The sequence below is a fragment of the Chelmon rostratus genome, chromosome 13 (genome assembly GCF_017976325.1).
Source record: "Chelmon rostratus isolate fCheRos1 chromosome 13, fCheRos1.pri, whole genome shotgun sequence".
NCBI classification, from domain to species: Eukaryota; Metazoa; Chordata; class Actinopteri; order Chaetodontiformes; family Chaetodontidae; genus Chelmon; species Chelmon rostratus.
In genome coordinates, this window is record NC_055670.1 from 23,111,747 (window position 1) to 23,130,788 (window position 19,042).

General features: G+C 40.3%; 1 protein-coding gene across 1 annotated transcript; it reads right to left on the minus strand.

Annotated features, from left to right (window-relative positions):
* Positions 1-2,040: 2,040 nt before the first annotated feature.
* Positions 2,041-18,928, minus strand: pms1 (PMS1 homolog 1, mismatch repair system component). Its single transcript, XM_041950729.1, has 13 exons — positions 18,859-18,928; positions 18,047-18,190; positions 17,358-17,540; positions 17,026-17,128; positions 16,288-16,451; positions 11,351-11,467; positions 8,840-8,962; positions 8,569-8,715; positions 7,586-8,403; positions 4,690-5,157; positions 4,401-4,531; positions 2,429-2,589; positions 2,041-2,342 (listed from the first exon to the last, which is right to left on the minus strand). The coding sequence occupies exons 2-13, from the start codon at positions 18,176-18,178 to the stop codon at positions 2,142-2,144; spliced, it is 2,748 nt and encodes a 915-aa protein (XP_041806663.1). The 5' UTR covers positions 18,179-18,190; positions 18,859-18,928; the 3' UTR covers positions 2,041-2,141.
* Between the last annotated feature and the right edge of the window lie 114 nt (positions 18,929-19,042).

Genomic DNA, 19,042 nt, shown 5'->3' on the forward strand with positions numbered 1-19,042 from the left:
AAAAGATGATCATCAGTTAATCCTCCCCAATTACTCTGATATGCCCCTTGGGTGCCGAAGGCAGCATGTACAGAGTAGATTCTGCTGCCGCATACATTTTTGGACACAAGCAACTGAGCACGTATCCAACAGCGAGAAGTTTCAAACAAGAGTCCCTGCATGAGTGTGGGGCAAAAAGCTGAGGGGAGAAGGGTGAAAGGAGGGACATTGGCATTTATCCCCTTCCCAGAGGCACTTTGCAGAGCGCTGGCCCTGCAGCAATGCTGAAGCCATCTGTGGGTTCTCTCAGCAGAGGCCATGTAAAACAAGACATGTGCTGTGGTTTGACCTTTCACAGTCCTAACTATAATATTATCATAAGATGAACGATCAGATTGCACTTTTCCCTGAGGTGGGATTCAATGTCCATATGAAAAGGCGATGAGTGAATACCTCGTGTGGCTATATGTATTCCTGTTCCAGTGTGGTGAAATCGTAGTCAGTGTTTCTGCAATGACAAACTGAATTTTCTCCTATTAAATGGCTTGTTGAGGTACAACCACTTACTATTGTAGCAGGCCTCTTCACAATGATAAAGAAATTCTATAAATTATTATTATCATAAAAAAAACAAACTTTTAGACTTTCACTTCTGCCAGTCGTGTCTTTTTTTAGTTACAGGGCAAAGTTTGATTCAGTTTGTTTCCCCACAGGAAACCTCCAGCAACACTGAACATGATGGCGTAATAGACTAATGTCTTTAGGAAGTGGCACCACTACAAGTTAGCGCAGTGTCAAGGATTTGCTAAACTTTGTGGTTGAAATTACAGTGCAAATCTCTGAAGCATTTAATGCAGCCAGGGATAATATACAACTATCTGTCAATACTAAAGGCCGAGCAGCTGGCACTAATTGAGGGAAAAGAATTATGGGTAGTAGCTGGCACAGTGTACATCTCTGGCTTGGAGCAATACCCATTCCAATGGTGCCACAATGAGGCTTAAGGGTAGTAAGATACTCTGGCTTTTGGACAGAAATCAATTCAGGGAGTCATATGTCACGCTGCAGGTCGAAGCCTGCTGTTGTTAATCCAAGAAAATGAAAACTATGCAAGAAATCAATTGACAAAACCAAAGCATTAGATATAGAATTCAAACAGTTGCAAAGAGCAAATCTGCACATGAACTACTGTGATATCACCGAGGCTGTGAACAAGAAAAAGATTTATAATGTCCCGGTTTTATTGCACATCCCAGCTCCTTTTTTATTGAGTGACCATAATGAGGTTGAAATGTGAGTTCTTTGTTGCCACAGGATTTACTATTGTTGCACGATGCAATCACTGTCTTTTCTTGATAACTACAACATCAGGACTCTGTCACTCCTGAGGCTAAGAAAGACTGAAAAGCTCTTTGGAAGAAATCTTTGGAGAGGTTTGGCTATTTTAACGCCATCACACTGTACACTCGTACTGAGAGCAAACACACTTAAAGCCACTGATTAACAAGGCATGAGTGAGCTGCTCAAATAGCCATAAGACAGCAGATTGATGTATGGATGTACATAATCGTTCGGCTTCATAATAATAGCAGAACATAATCATGCTAAATTAAATGTTACGTAATATCAGTGGTAGAAGAAGTATTGTAAGATGTAAGTATTATCAGCAAAAAATATTTAAAGTATCAGAAGTACTCTTTGTGAAGTGAAAAGTTCTGTCAGTGTTTTACTACTACATATGTTGGTTTTGTGTCAATATAACTGCTGTGATCATGTTGAATTTAATTAGTAAAACAATTATTGTGGTGTAAAAAGAACATTTGTCACTGAGATGCAAAGTTGCATATGGAAATACTCAAGTATAATTACCTCAAATGTGTACTTAAGTACAGTACTTGAGTAAGTGTACTTGGTTACATTCCACCACTGAACATATTGTTGTAAATACCTTACATATTTTAAGGTACTTACAAAAATGAGCTATTCAGGGGTCACAAAATGAGTCACATGCTGGACCGAAATGTTGAAAAATAAGTTTATTTTTATGTTTTGTTGCTGAATGTCATTTTAGCAAAAAGGTAAGAAAAATTAGCTGCATTATAATGAGACAGCTGCTCCACACATATTTCACTGCTGCCATTTTTCATTGAGGTGTCTAGTTCTTACAGCTCTAAAGGCCTCAGCAGAGCTTCAGCTTCCTGGTCTGTAGACGGGATGTCAGATAAGTGTTGGAGAAACGGTCGTCCGTGGATGCAGGTCCAGCTGTTCTCATCAAGCTGCTGTTCCATCCTCAGCAGCGTTTCCTCCACATCTTCTCTGGATAAATTTGCAGGCAACTGACGGGCGAGTCGTACTGCTTCGCCCTGTGAGGGAAAAGTCAGACATTTAATAAAACAAACAGAAATCTCCAGTAACGCCATGCTTGATCTCAACTGGTAGCTTTTCTCACTTGTAGGTAGTTTGTGACTTTAAGTGGCCGGCACTCTTGCACGGTCCTGGCCTTCCTGTGAAGAACTGCAGTCAGGATCTCCCTGAGGTCCTCCACACCGAGGAAAGGCACGTAGTCCGCCATCGCTGTCACTTCCAGATGTCTCTCGGCTGACGTGAGGCCTGGCCAAAACAAGCAGAAAACAAGGATTAATATACTCCAGACGCTACTACTATCTCCAGGAAAGAATAATAAATAAATATTGTGGTTTACGGCTGGACTCATGACCAAGTCAAACAAGCCAAGGGCCAAATGGAGTGTTAAATGACTAATAGAAGCCCCAGCAGACTGGAAGGAAGTTGTCTTGTAGGGTGGAAGAATGATAGCTTCTCATTTCATGAGGAAATACTGCAAATCATGCACAATTTATATTTCTGATACACGACTTTGGATGCAAAGTGGAAAAAAAACCTGGAGAAGCAGAGAGTTATAACATTTCTTACATATTTCTGTGCTGGTGATGTTGCCTGTGCAACACTGAACAGTCCAGTACATTCACTATAAAAAATTGATGTCGAGAGCAACAACTGACAGCTACAAATTTTGTCATTGTAATAACAGCCTACTCACCTTCATACAGACACGTGCTTTTTTTTTCATTTTAAAATATCCGTTTGTGCAGAATCACAATGGATCCATCTCATATATGCCGCTAACTTCAGTCCCATGCACACCCACCGAGGCTGGCAGTGCCAAATGAAAATTCCTTGAATTTCTCACAGGGCAACCATTCTCATCACCTGCACACTAGGGTACAAACCTACTGTGAGACCACTCTGTCGGGCAGAGAGCCAATGTCAACTGAGGTGAAGCATTCCAGCAACAAAAACAACCAACACTCACAGGACACTGTATACCCTTTGCAGGTGAACAGAGAAATAATGTCACAATGATGAAGAAGCTGGCAAAAACAAGCTGAACGGAGGAGAAATTCTGGTTTATTTTTACATTGTGTGTATATGTACCATGCATTCACTGCATTTATTACTGTATATGCATGGTTAAACTACACTGACATATACTTTAATTATTAGAACAATCTGTCAATCTAAGACCTATCAATATTAGAACTAGAAATGTGATCTCCCTAAAAAAAAGCTGCTTCGTAAATACACAACAATGAGAAAATTGATTTTTTTTTTTTTTTTTTTTTTAGAAACAACAGCTTTTCATCAATTATTTGCTGTGATTTTATTAGCTGCGCTATACTAACTGTGTGTTTACAGTTACCAGACTATTGGTTAATGATTCATGTGCTAACTGTTGCAATATGTGCTTCGTTTGAAGATAACTGGTCACAAAACTCCTCGTACATGTATGGATAAAGGTGCTGTGGTTAATGTATACATAATGAGTGATTAAGATGTTAAATTGCGTCCAAGTTATTATTCAACTTGTCATGATCCATTTGAAAAAAGAAAGCTTTTAATTAAAAAAACAACATACAAGGCTGTTGGGTGTTATATTTCAGTTCTCATGTGAGTTACAACTTCTCTATTTTATCATTCATTGTTTTTCACGATGGACAAATCTGTTGAAGGATTGGGAATATTTTGTTTTATCCACAACTAATCCGTTACAAAGAAATAACTGCCTGTAATCCAGTTACTCGGGACTGTACGTTTGACATTTCTAAGTGACTGGTGAACTATGACATTAATGATTGCAAATGTCCCCAACATTTGTTAAATAAAACCAGACAATCCACCACGAGACCTTTAAACAGCGTGACTTAAAAGCATAAGAAAAGCTTGTTTTATGATTGATTGGGAGTGTTGTCGACATCTAATGTTGAACTATGGTGCCTACGTTTGGGGACTATTTTGTCACCAGTTTCAGAAGGACGTGCCACATGGTTGATAGATTAATACTCAATCATATTAAACTGCCTCGTACAACAGGGCTACAGTATGAAATTTTATTCACAGTGTACCTGGAGTGAGTTGGATTTTAAAGCCATTAGCCACAAGCCTGGGATCAGAGAAGAAGACCCTTCCATTTAGCTCAGGGCTTTGTTTCTCCATGCTGCACAAAGCCTGAGTGTATTCAGCTCCTCCAAGACTTCTACAAAAGAGAGACAAGGAGATGTTTAACATACAACTCCAGTGTATTTTCAGACATTAGATAAACCTCAATAAAAACCAGTTAATAAGATTTGTCTTAAAAATAGTCTCAAACTAGATAAGTTTCATTTTTCTGGTGAGAAGTGAGTGATACGTTACCCATCTGTTAACTGTATAGGGTTCTGCAGACTCACTGCTGGAAGTATATTATTCTCTAGAAGTCTCTTAAACAGCAAGGCTTCCTCCACTCGAAATGGGTTTAACAGCATGAGCCTCTGACCACATAAAATGACCCAGGCGCTCTGAGAGGCCAGCCGGTTTACAAGACGGAGGCCCCGTGGCACTGCGCTGCTCTGGGATGAAAGGCGCTGAAGCTGCAGCCGAAGGGAAGACAGGCTGCAGGGGAGGGGCAGCGAGGGCTTAGGTGCATGGCTCCTGTTCTTCTTTTGTGGCTGTGCAGAGAAGAGCTCGTCCAGCAGCTTCTGGTTGGACAACGGGGCCTTGCGTTTCTGGCCCTGTGCGTGGCCCCTTGCGGCGCCCATGCTTGTCTCTCTGGGGTCTTCAGCAGAGGCTAACTTGGTCCTGTGGTCGTGGTGTTCCAGGTGTTTTTTTGCCTTCTCCTCATACCTGCAGAGTTCAACCAAGTGTTTTAGAGTTACAACAGTGGTGACAACCGTCTTTGTGGTATATTCCAAGTTGCCATCCCAGCATGCACTGACCAAGTGTTATCTTGGATTGGGCTTGAATATTTTTTAGTGGGCATTTAGGAGGCAGGGGCATTGAATGAAAGATGCTACCGAGTTGCATTATGGGAATTATAGGCTTAAGTCTTTTTGGGAAATGGCCGATATTAGAACTAAAAGTCAGGATATCTTGGCCTCAGCTGCTTCGACATTGACCATTCTTTGTTTAATTCCTCCCTTGTCAGTCCTCTAACTTTATGGTAGTGTCATACTGAATCTCTGGAGTAATTCTTTAATGTCTCTGTTATGTGTGGTAGTTTTTTCAGCAGGATTTAGATTACTATATTTGAAAATGTATGTAAGATCTGCTGCTCACTCAAATTAGCCATTGAAATGCTGTGGAAACAACAGTAACATGTCACCTGTTGATAACTTAGTGTGTCTCATTTCTTCTGTGTAGCACCGCTGCTAAGCTGCCATCTGTTGTTGTCTACTTGGAACATATTACATTGTGTTCTAAAATAAGAATTTAAATACTGAGGATCACCTTGAACCCTCTGCACATGCAGAGAACATGTTGAGAACTTGATATATATAGATACTATAGGGTGCTTTCCTCAGCAAAGCCGTTATTTGCCAAGTCATGTTTCCATAGATCTTCATATGTTAAGCATTAGGGCGTACACTTCAGCACCCCATTATTCAAATAACCTGCTTTGTGAACTTGTGTAAGTGCAATTCCTAGAAGTGGTGTGCCACTTAACAGTGGCGGTGAAAGGAGCCAAGTCCTTGCCACATCTTATTTCATGTTTAAGACAGCAGAACGGCACGGCAGGATTCTAAACAGATGTCTTTTTCCATACACTCTTCCATACCTTATATAAGGCCCCAAGTACTGCTGATACACATTTTCCAGCTTTGCAATTACTTTAAATTGGTATGCAGTAATCTAACATAATTAGGTTGAAGTGCCTTCAGCGCAGTATAATGTGTTGTTCCATGATGCTTCTAGCTGAGTAGTGACGTGTCCGTGTGCATCTGGACCATTTTAGAAGTTACTAATGACTGTTTGACAAAACTAGCTTGCATCCTATTTCACAAATCACTCTGACAGAATAAAATCGATTGAAACAGCTCAGAGTTGCTCATGGCCGGTGCATTGTGCCGTGCTCTCTGATCTGCTAATAGCACTATTTTAGAAATGTTTGTGTGCTTAGATCTCATACTTGAGCCTGGAGAATGATGCACTATTTTTTCAACTGTTTGTTTGTTTTTCGAATTCCTCCACCCCTGTCTTACTTTCATTAATGTAAATCCTTTGACTCTGGTGGAGCAGGGGTCAAACACAAACACTCATTACCTCCATCTGTTCTGCAACAAATCTGTTCTTGACAAGCCAACTATGTGTCACTCCTCATGCCACTTGTGGAGTAAGTGTTTAGGTGAGACTTTAAAACGACAAAGAGACTTGTGTCGAACCAGGAAACAGAACATTTAGATGTTAATGTATGTTGGAATTTGTAATCAGAAATTGGGAAATATCATAAACTGTATATAAAGAGAAGCATTAGTTCGTGTCAGTCAGTGTCTCTTAAATCTTGTCATAGTACTACTATGAATGGATTATTATTCTCAGTGGGTTTAACATTGAATAAATGTTCAATAAAAACTGCAACAAACGTATAAATATACTCAACTGAAAACAGCACAAAGACAATGTATTGAATGTTTGACCTCATCATCTGCATCGATTTTTGTAAATATCTGCTCATTCCAAGTTTGATGCAGCAACACGTTTTAAACAAGTTGGGACAGGAGCAACAAAAGACTGGGAAAGATGTGGAACGCTCCAAAAACACCTGTTTGGATCATTCCACAGGTAAGCAGGTTGATTGGTAACAGGTGATAGTATCATGACTGGGTATGAAAGGAGCATCCTGGAAAGGCTCAGTGGTTCACAGCGAGGATGGAGCGAGGTTCAACACTTTGTGAACACATGATTGTATAAAGGATGCTACTACATGGCCTTCATATAAATGTTGTCTGTACACACAGTTTGTTTGAAAATGATTGAATTCTCTTTTTATTTACGTTTTCCACAGCGTCCCAGCTGTGTTGGAATCGAGGTTGCAGAGGTATCACCATTAGTGATACCTGTTTTACTGCGGGAAAAGTCATTTACCGAAGCTCCTATTAGACACAGTTGTCTGGAAATTACAAACGCAGCTCATATCAACAAGATTTCCAGACGAAGCTTTTCACATGCAAATGACAGGTCAGACTCCCCCCCCCCCCCCCCCCCCCCCCCCCCGCCCTGCAAATAACAAGAAATGGAAACAACTGCTTGGAAAGGTGAAGGTCTGGAAACTCACTTCTTACGGTCTTCCTCCCTCAGATTTTTCCACCTCTCGTGAACGGCGATGCTGATATCCTGCAGGCTGGCTGTGGGTCTCTCCCTGAGGACCTCTGCTCTGGTCTCCTTCTCGAATAGGGCGGCGGGAGACAGCGGTGCCCTCATGGCGCGGTTGCTGATGAGGTCGTAGGCCGTCAGAGCAGCCCGCTTCTCCGTTATGGCATTGGAGATCTTTTTGTTTGAGCTGCTCTGACTCTTGATCTCTCCTGAGTCAGAATGATCATTCTTTAAGGGTTGATGGATTTGGACGGGCTGCAGGGGTTCTCCTGATACAGTGTCTGTCAAAGCCGTCCCGCCGCTCCAGTCCTCAGCTGAGAACTGATGTTTGCTCGCATCTGCACCTGACACGGCATCGCCCTCGAGGCTCTCAGACTCGCTTGCTGAACCTTTTTCTGCAGTCTGAGTGTAGCTCTGATCATCACAGAGAGACAAGTCTGACTCAAGCCCGGCTGGGATCTGGTTCATTATCCAGTCTTCTGCGATAGAGGATGAAGAGCTGCTGTTAGAGGTCCGGCGGTCCGAACATGAAACATCAGTGCTTACTGCTCTGTCACCATGTTCAGGCGCATGTTTGGGGAGGTTGCCATTGTGGTTGGTGAGACTGTCATCCCTCTCTACACTTTGTTCATTGTCAGGTAGTGAAACATCAGGCTGCAAAGGGCTAGACAGTGAGAGAGATGTCTCATGGGCAAGCTGCGTCTCAGCTGGGGGGCCACCATCGGGCCGATAGCCATAGAGAGAAACCAGAAACGCCTCCACTGCCGTCAGCACTGCCTCCTAAATTTCAGACAGATCACAGATGGTAAAAAAAACTTCTTGACATTACACAGAATTTTATTTCTAATCATATCTGCCAGCCTAGGTTTGGACCATGATACCAAATTTTGCACAAACACACTACATATTGAACTAATTCTGACTAAGCTTGGATTTCATAGCTACCTTGTCATGAAGGAGAACCTGAGTCTTGTCCGGTGTCAGATTGACATCAACTGAAGATGGCGAAACTGTGACTTTAAGCATGAGGGTGGGATAACGGTTTCGGGCTGAGTCATCCAGATACTGAGCAGTGTAGTGTTGACGCAACAGCTGATGATCAATCATACGATCCAATCAGGAGAAATTTTGCATATAAACATGAAATAAAAGAATATTATCAGGAAAAGTATTCATTTTATAATCCGTTGTACAAAGTTACTCAAAATGACTCTACCTTCATTATGTCTTTTTGGTGGACAGGCCGGTTGTTGACAAATATAAATGTTTTGTCAGGGTTAGATGAGCTTGTAGAAGAGTAATCCACTCCAGGCTTCGGAAAAAAGCCCTCTAAAACAATCTGAATAAAACAAGAAATAATGAGAATATTAATAATAAGTAGGTGTCATACATAAACTTACCAGGAAAGTACAGTAAGGAAAACATCATACCACATAACAAATGGCTATAATGAAGGACTGGATTTGGCAGGGATGAATCTGAAATGTGACCTTCGTGGTTTTGCAGTCATTTTCAAATTGACATGCTTAGCAGCTGGTGGGCGCAGGGGCATAACAGCATAACTAACAGCTTTGCAACCTGGACATTACATAAACTTTACCATCATTACATTTTCAATTAGGACGACACGGTTGATCCATTCCCCTGACAGCTGCACAGCTGCAGAGCTGCACAGCTGGGAATGGAGCCATTAACTCTGGTTGTGCGCAAGCAAACATGTCCGATGACAGCATTCCATTCATACGCTGCCACAACACAGTGAGGAGGCGCAGAAAAGCTCCAATCATTTCATCAGCTCCTTTACATTTCGGATGTCCCAATATGAAAGAATCAAGAAAGACAATGACATGTCTGAGTGTGTTGGTTCCTCTTAAGTGTACCGATACGCAGGGTCCACTACGAACACGCCCAACCAGCCCGTGTTGATAATTTTCTATTAAAATTTGCATCAAACATGATGACCTTTCAACTAGAATCACGCCAGAGGCAGTTCTCATGAGCTAAAATTGATGACTTGACATAAAACTGAACAATTGCACTTAAAACTCCATTATGAATGTAAGCTTGTAAGAAATTATGGAAAGCTATTAATGTTCTACAGATTGCAAGTGGAATAGCTACGCTTTTTTTCCACATGGCCTCGGGCTCATTATTAGCAGCAACGCACGCCAATGAAGTTAATAAATGAACTGCAGTTTCAGGTCGGGGCACATATGCTTCTCTCTATTTCTGCTCATTAGGGTCACTTTATGAGAGCACGAATGGCACCTCTGGCCCCAAAGGGCCGCAGCTATTTGTAGTCATGCTGCCAAAAACGAGTGTCACATTTTGTTCTGCAGAGGAATAGCTCTTGCAACTCTCCCCTTGATCACTAAGCTTTGGTCTTGGGGACAAAGAGGAGAAAAGTTCTCTTTCATTGCTACAGGGAGTCAGAGGAAAAGGTGAAAGGTTGTTCTCATAACTGGGCACCAAAGTGCAGCAGCAAAATAACAACAACAAAGAGGAAAATGAGAGAGAAACGGGGTGAAAAGGGCTGCTCCATATCTGTCAGACTAGATTAGTTGGGAGCCTGGCAGCAGGTACGAGCCACATGACACCTACCGTGACCAAGCAGAAAGTTACCGCTCGACAGTAATTCAATTACGATCAGCACCGCAAAGCTTAGCTAACAAAAAGCACTCACTCTTCATCAGGAAAGAACTCAAGAGAAAAGGGCAAGGGAATAGTTGGCCAGCCACCAACTGACCACATTTGCTGGCTTCAGACCAGGCGTTCATGATGAGGTTATTAGCTCACGGTCAAGTATAACGTGCATGCTCTCATTTGCACTGCAAAAAGTATCCATCTTAAGTCTGCATTTAATGAAATACTGACAGTTCAAATTAGACCTTTCCAAAACAAGTCAAACTATGTAATTCAGCCATCATCATTCATTTCCAACGCAAAACAAACTATTTCAAATGTGTTTCTGAGTTCCTTTTTTTTCTTATTTCTTTTAGCAGTAGCTGCACACAGTGTCAAAGAAACTGACTTCAGAAGCATTCCTGAAAAAAGTTTCAACCATGTCACAATATTTTTAATTTGATTTAAATTTGTACTGAAAATGAGACTTAATGGCATTTCACTTTAGGATGGACTTGTTGCCAATGAGCTTTTTTAAGGGGGCAAGTGTGTGTCTTTGGAAGATGAACTGCCATAATGGCTCCACAATAAAGGGCGAAGGGGCATGGGAGTCACAGTATGAGAGCAAAGAGTGCAAGGTGTGCGCATGAGGCAGGAGGGGTAGCACGGCGGAACTGGCACAGCCGTGCTATGTGTCATCCATCAGAGCGCAATGCACTCCACGCGGTCTCTTCACATTCACGGCGTCATTCATTATATTGTTCAGAGGTGACTTTGTCCAGCTGAGCAATGGTTCACGTGAAACAATAAAAATAACAGTTGACCATGAAACTAGAAACCTGTAAACCTGGGGCCTCCATTCTGTGATTTGACACAACTTGGCAGAAATCATTGCATTACATTGCCTACTGTGACACAGGGTTATTTCAAACTGATTTATCTTAAATGTGAAATTATTTTTTTACTAATACATACATGCATTTCTGTCAGCAATGTTTATGAAGACACAAAGAAAACCGGAACAAACAAACTGAGGTATGGTCTCTAAAAGCCATGAGAATTGCTCCAGTTCCCTCTCATCTCTGCATGTTTCCCCTTAACTAACCTCTGGTTGCTCTTGGTGATGGTGGCAAGGGAGCAGGTTGGCAACGGCACTGGGCCCCAGCGTAGCAATGAGGGCACTTCTATGATCGGCCACCTTGGCCTTCTGCCAAACCACCACCTGCAACAATATGACACCAGTCAACTTCCATGAGTCCTCATCAGGCGAATCACACTGCATAAACACCTGTCAAGATAGTAACTGGGCCACGGAGCCGCCAACATATCTGGAGTTCATACATTTTGTTTCAGTCAAGAGATTCAGCAAGAGATGGACGGAAACTGCATTTTAATGTTCAAAACGTAGTTGATGTCAAGATTTAGGGCAAGGAGCATAAAACATATGGAAGTGTAGCTGATGCCAAAGATTAAAAAATAATTTCTATCATTATTTAAAATCAACAAGAACTTTGATTCTAAAGGTATTATTCACATTATAGTGTGAATATAATATAATTTCTTCTGGACTCTACAATTACAACCCCGGTCCAAAAACATTAGTTTCTACTATGATTCTGTACTTTTTATGGTACAATTAGTAACTTAAATGAAGATTAATAATTAATAATTAATAATAATTAATCTATATCATTTTAGGATTATGTCAGATCAGAAAATATTTTAGGTATAAAATATGTTGACACCCGCGAGTGGTCTTGTAGTTTGTGTCCACCAGTGAATTTATCTCCTGGGTGTTGATTTCTAAAAGCATGCACTCTGTAGCAGGGCATGTCTCAGCTATTAAATACGCAATTTGGCACATGTAAACGGATCACTCCTGTAAACAGTTCTTGAAGAAGCTGTGAAACACGACACAGGCCGAATAGCAGAGTTGGAGATAAAGGATAGGGGCAACTGAGTGCTGATTGTACAAAATGGGTTCACTACCCTCCCCCGACAACCTCGATTTCTATGAAAGTTATATGGCGGTCGTGTGGCCCCTCCATGACCCACACCACCTATACACTTCTGTGTACAAACTGGCTGCAGCCTGAAACTGAATCTGGGGTTAAGTCCGCAGCTGTGTTCAGCAACTTACTCAGGCGTCATAATCAGCCAAATCAGAGTTCACAGTCAGCCATATTTGTGTTTGGGGCACCTGACAGTTACGCTTAGCTGTGGTGGGAAAGGGCATATGGGATGGAAATGTCTAATTGCTAAATAATTCCACTGCTGATTAATCAAATGTTATGCAATGGAACAATCCAAAATAACTGGCTTTTTTATTGTGCACAACGATAGTTTGCAACCCTGTGCAGCCCAGGGGACAGGTGATAAAAAGCAAGTTAACACAACTGCTCTAAAACATATTAAAAACCACATTTCTTCATTTATTTTTTTGTTATTCATACCAAAACATGCAACCTCAGTGTAACTGTGATGATACTTAATGACTGGAGTTTCAATCAATGATAAATAATGAATCTTTAAAAGAAAAAAAAAACAATAAAAACTGGACATTGTGGAATATGATGCATTGCTTTGGTATGTGTGATGGTTATATTTAGTTAAACTTCTATTGTCGACTACCTCAACAATCAAGTTGTTATTTGACTGTTTCCATTTGCTAATGGACTCTCATGTCTTTGCAGACACTATAAGTGCAAACTGCTGAAACTGTTGAGTCACATTTTTTTTAATCGTGGAAGGAAAATTAGTGACTATAATTACTAATAATTACTACTAATAAGTATTTGTGGAGTCAAGGTGATTGGTTGTAATGATACACAGGCATGACTGCAGACTCAAGCATTTTAATTGTTTCAGACAATATATTGTAGATTTAGGATCATCCTTATCTACTGTACAGTTTCAGTATGTCAACATCGTGGTGTTTTTGTTCATAGTATTTATGTTGAAGTCTTTGGAGAGGGTTTGTAGTTCTCGCCATCTCTATACATTTATACCGTACCTTCACAGATCAATATTTATGGAAATAATTTTTTTTTATGGCAGCAAAGTCGTTTCAACATCACCTGAACCTTTCGAAAGACCTCTAAGCAACACCTGAATATTACTGCAGCAATTAACCCCTGATATGAGTCATTATCGTGCAGGTTCACATGTTTTATCCCCAAGTGTCCTAATTAAGTTGGTTGAGTGGTTGATTTTGATTATCAATTAATAATTGGAGTCATTTATCACATAAAAGTGCCAAACATTCTCTGATTACAGCTTCTCCTCTGTGAGGACTTGCTGCTTTCCTCAGTTTTACGTCGCCGTTAATTCAATATGTTTGGCTTTTTGGGTGTGAGTCGGACAAACAAGCATCAGGTTGCACTCTGGGAGTGCAATTAATAAAACAAATAATCAACAGATTGAATTGAAGAAATGACAGTAATCGTTAGTTGCAACCATAATTTATCTATATATACAATTATAATTATGTTCAGGTAAGGTTGTGTCCCAGTTTAACAGCTACATCAAGTGTTTTTGTAATTAGCTAAAAAGTCTGATGAATGCCTGCTGTAACAATTACCTATTTAAAGGTTCTCCTCCTCAGGTGAACTTAAAAGCAACTCAATAAAATAGACTAATGTGTGAATTCTGGGGTATTTTTTTCTTAATCACACGCACACTAATTTAAAAGAGTCCAGCTAATAACTTTTTCTGTAATAGGTACAGGTATGCATGCAAAATCATTTGCATGCAACATTGTGTTGTATGCATGTGATTTCGAGCCATTTCTCTTTTATAAGTTAATGAACAGACTCACTAACCTGCACAGACGCCTCCTTCCATCAGTCATTCTGTCCACACTTGGCTCAATAAAAGATTCAGTCTGTGCGTTTCTAAAGTGCTTCTACAAGCCAAATGAATATTTTCCATCACACTTAACAATTTCATAACTCACTGACTTGCATTAGCAGTGACAACAAAACAACAGGAGGCTGGAGACAATTACTGTCCTCAAGAAAGTGTTTGATTAATTATTTACCTGACAGCTCCTGAATATCCTTTTATAACTTTCTGTTTAAGGGCTTTTACATGATGACAAAAAATCTTAAGAGAGACAAAAAAAACTCAGCTCAAAGGAAGCTATGCACAACATACAGCTGCAGCAGCAACCTGCAGTATGCAGTATTTCACATCATCAAATGAGCGACATTTAGACAGAGGAACTGGATGGAATAGTACAACAGGGTGAGGTTGTCCAGGCTTTCTGTATTTTCCCTCCTTCCATTTATCTTGTTGTTATTACCTTTCATATGTTTTTTTCAGGTCATACAAGCAACGAACTTTCCTTTGGCTGAACATAATTGTTCAACTGAGTCATATGATGAGCAAACTGCCTAATAAAAATATATTTGAAAACAAATAAAGCAATGCGCTAATTCTTTATGAAGTCTTGTTTTTTTGTGTGTGGAGCACTAATCTCTGTGCAGACCACTTTCATTTTATCTACAGTTAATTTTGCTCCTTACACTTTATTATCGTTGTTGTCTTCATACATTATTCTGCTGGAGAGAATGATAAATTTCATGATTTATATTAGTAGCAGTAGCAGCAGTATCAAAATGTGGAGGACTAATGAACTTAATGGGATCAACCACCTTATCCCCCTGAAGTCCAAATGAATTTCCAATGTCTATGCACTAATCTTAAATAGTATCTAATCTTACATGTGCTTTTACACATTTTAATGTCTTCAATCAAGGCTGCCACACATGGAACACTATATTGCAAAGACATGGCATACTAACAAAAACTGAAGTTGATTTTGAGCCAGTGACAGATGGTCATTTGAAGACTAATGAGGACACCTAGTGGTTGCTGTGTGTGGAGGACTACATACTGCATGAGCAGGGATTTACGTCACTTTCAGGACAGACTTCATTACCATTAAAACCTCAATATGGTCTTCTTCCCATTGACTCTGTTCTGTTGTAGGGAGGGTAAAAACTAAAACCATAATAAAGTATCACATACTTCACTGTAGACTTGAAAGGTGACTATTAAGCATGTGTAATTTTATCCTTTTATCATCTTGAATTATGTTTGTTAAAATGGATTCCAAGGATGACAAGAAGAACGTCTCACACCTCTCATAAAGCATAATCACTTCTCTGCTGTGCATCTCTATGTCCAGTAAGTCCCAAACAATGAAACAAGAACAACAGTGTGACACAGTACTTAGTCAGATTTTGATTAAAAGACGACTGCTTCACACTGTAGAGGCCAGCTCTTTGTGCCGCGGTAATTTATTGTTATTATTGTATTGTCACATCGGAGTGGGCGGGTCACGTGGTGGTGGTACGTCAGCATCAGAGGTGGTATAGTCAGCTGTTCACCTGCTATTGGGTTTTTTGAACTGAGAGGGGGGTGAACGGAAAGTGCTACTTTTTGCTGACCGCTTGATTTTGCCATTGATAGAATTCCTGCTTTCTGATGTAAGTGCTGTTGTAATCACTAATAAATGCACGAAACAGTATACTTTTGGAGCAGGTTATTCATTCAACATAAACTTCAGCCAGCGCGTCGGGTATGGTACGTTTTTTCCCTAATTCAGCCTCTCAGCGGCTACGTGGATCAGGATAGTCGCCTATACACACTGATCATGCAGACTAACTGCTAAGATGTGATTTATGGTGCTGGATCACTTTGAGACAATCATAAGGATGTTTCCATACACTCCACTGCAACACATGTAACTGATACTTTACAGCCACCTTTAAAGCCCACAGGAGATTATCACTTAATACTCAACATATCTTGGCATGCGTGATGCTATAAAAGGACATTTTTTTGACTGCTTGGTAAATGGCTGGTGGAAAAATAAAATAGAATTTATACTAATTTTAACTTTGCCCAAATTTATAGTTTCATCAGTCATCATTGTTGAATTGTAAATAACATATATTAAACACATTTTTGTACGCTGGTTACTGACAGCTGCCAATTACATCTGGCATTAACGAAAAGGGAGGAGAAGTTACTGACTTTGTTGTGAATGAGCGTGAGCCTCAAGTCGGGTTTTATAATGGCATAGGCCATCAGCAGATCCTGCACTTTCTTCAGTTCCTCCTTGCACTTCTTGGTAGAGGAATAGTACTGCCGTCTCACTGGAAGATTCTTGAAAAGCTTCAGTACACTCACTGTTGTACCTGCAAAACACAAAGACCAGAGGTGTGCAACAGCTTTTGACATAAAGTTTACTTTACCTGCGACAAGGCGGAAGAACACAGGTCGACTACATCTACCTGGACACCATGAGCCAAAACTTGATGGTCAAGGTGTGTCTTATTCTGAAACTCTTAATAGCAAACAGCAATACTTCCTGTATGATCAACATTTTTATGTAATGTAATAAAATTAATTTGTCTGTTTCAAGCCCAATGATCTTTTTGGGTTGGTTAAAACCCTTCATCACTCTTTAAGAGTTCACTCTCTTTTTCCCTCATGACAACATTTTTTTCCATACAGCACCAAACATCTGTCTACTTTATACATTAACAAACTGTATAATCCAACCAGGGAAGGAATGAGCAACTTCATGCACATAGTACAGGAGATAATGTAACTGCTGATGGAGCCAAACATTATGAAAATTGTATCTAAATCTGTCAGTGACATGCTAATGCTAATGCAAAACTTCTATCAGAGTGTTCACAATGTCTCTGTGAGCAGTCCTTGATTTTGTTGCTCATTACAAGACGGATTCAATTATTCGTGCTTTACCTTGACCTAAGTGAGACGGCTTCTGAGAAACAATCTCCCCTGTTAAGTTAAGCATGTACTGGGTGCTGATGTCATCCTCCTCTGTCTTTGTGATGACAGCCACCTGAAGGGAAACAGCACAATAAAACACTGCTAAACATCCCATTTTATATACCGTAATAAACCAGGAGGTGGATTTCATTCCTGATATATACCAATGAATCAAAGAATCATGCTATTTATGAAATAATAGTATGCATGACTGAGATTAATTGTTTTCTTTTCACGTACTGTACTATCAGTTCAGTGCATGTATAAACCTGACAGAGCTACCGCTGATAAATACTTCTCACCTCAGCCACAGCACAGATGGAGCCTAGTGCCTCTCCCCGGAAGCCGTATGTCTCCAGTTGCTCCAGGTCCTCGTGGCTACAGATCTTTGAAGTGAAATGTCTCACAGCCATTACAGGAGTATCTACGGCTTTGATTCCATGGCCGTTATCACGCACTTCTATCCGGTCCAAACCGTAGTTCTCCTGCAATATGAAATTCAGTTAATACTGTGGATCAATTAATACAGCAGATGAAATCAAAATCAGAACTGTGAGTTGTGAAGATTTAAATAGCGATTAAGGCACATTTTTACCTTGAGGAAAAATATTTTTTTTCTCCATTCATATCATTACATGCTTTATTTGGATATTTTACCAATTGCATTATCAAATACAACGACAATCCTTTCCACTGCCAAAGCAAATCTGAGTAGTTAAGGAGTCTACATCTGCAAATCTCAAAGTCTGAGGGTTAATTTGTTGCTCTCAGATAAGTAAAAAAAAGCAACAAAATCACTGCACTCGTGCATATAGAAGGCTTTGCACACTTTATGACTAAAACCTAATAATGCTCTCCATATTGTTTTAGCTCTATTGAGCCAAATCCTCCTACAGAGAATCCCACTCATCAATTCTGATTTACTAATCAATCCTATTTTCAAATTAATACATTTCTCCTTTTTCCATGGTCTGTCATTTAGACACTGTACCAGTTTAATGTCAACGCTTGAAGCCCCAGCGTCCAGGGAATTTTCCATCAATTCTTTCACAACGTTCACCACGGAGGTGATGACCTGGGAGCTGGACAGCAGCCGCACCGTATCCGGGGGCAACTGCTTCATGATTTAAGGTACCTGGTGAAGAAATGCGGTTTTAGTTTGGTACTTCTGGGTGCTGCAGAGTAACAACCACAGCATGGCATGGGGGTGGCGTAAACCCTGAAAAACGTTTTTGTGAGATCTGTGGCTTCACACACTACAAAACATTTGCATTAGTATGCAGTAGCATGACCTCTCAACTGCACACTGACACATGAAAACCAGCCTTAAGAAGGTAATTTTCAGAAATGTGTTCGGATTATTGATTATCAGTTGCAGCTACTACGAGTAACATTGGATTAGTCACCACAAACACCATGAAACCAGAATGCCACCTGGTGAAAATAACGTTTCTTTATGTCATATTAGCTACATTTGTAGCTAGAGAGAGACAAATGCCAATTGACCGATAAACGCAGCACTACTGTTATCGTCTCGCAGTCGAGACACAATGTACAATTTGGATAAAGAACTCTCATGTCACGGTGATGTTAACGCCTTAATAAAATAGCTGAAATGTGTTTTACAGTAGGCTGACTTAACGTTAGCTAACTGCCCTGCAACTTATTTGAGCTGCTTAGACTCGTTATCTTACAATTAAAAACCGACTTCGTTGTAACATTACAGACTCTTACTAAACTGAGTATTAACATTAGTGAATAATGACAGCAAATTACGATTAAATAAAATATTTAAATACTGACTTGCACGGCTTCTTCTGAATTTGACATCAGCTCCCAATGAATCTTTGATAAACAACAGGCACGAGCCACACGACGGAAATGATTTGATTCCCGCCCCCTTCCTTACACGTTGATTGGTTAGAAGTGACACGAGGGCGGGTTCAAAAAAAGACACGCAGATAATTGACACCCTGAGTATGGACTA

Excerpts from the sequence above, each read along its gene's own strand:
- pms1 (XM_041950729.1), bottom strand. The coding sequence starts at position 18,178 with ATGAAGCAGTTGCCCCCGGATACGGTGCGGCTGCTGTCCAGCTCCCAG. Across the intron at positions 17,541-18,046 it reads CAAGCGTTGACATTAAACTG|GAGAACTACGGTTTGGACCG; the intron begins GTACAGTGTCTA and ends TTCATATTGCAG. Across the intron at positions 17,129-17,357 it reads CCATCTGTGCTGTGGCTGAG|GTGGCTGTCATCACAAAGAC; the intron begins GTGAGAAGTATT and ends GTTTCCCTTCAG.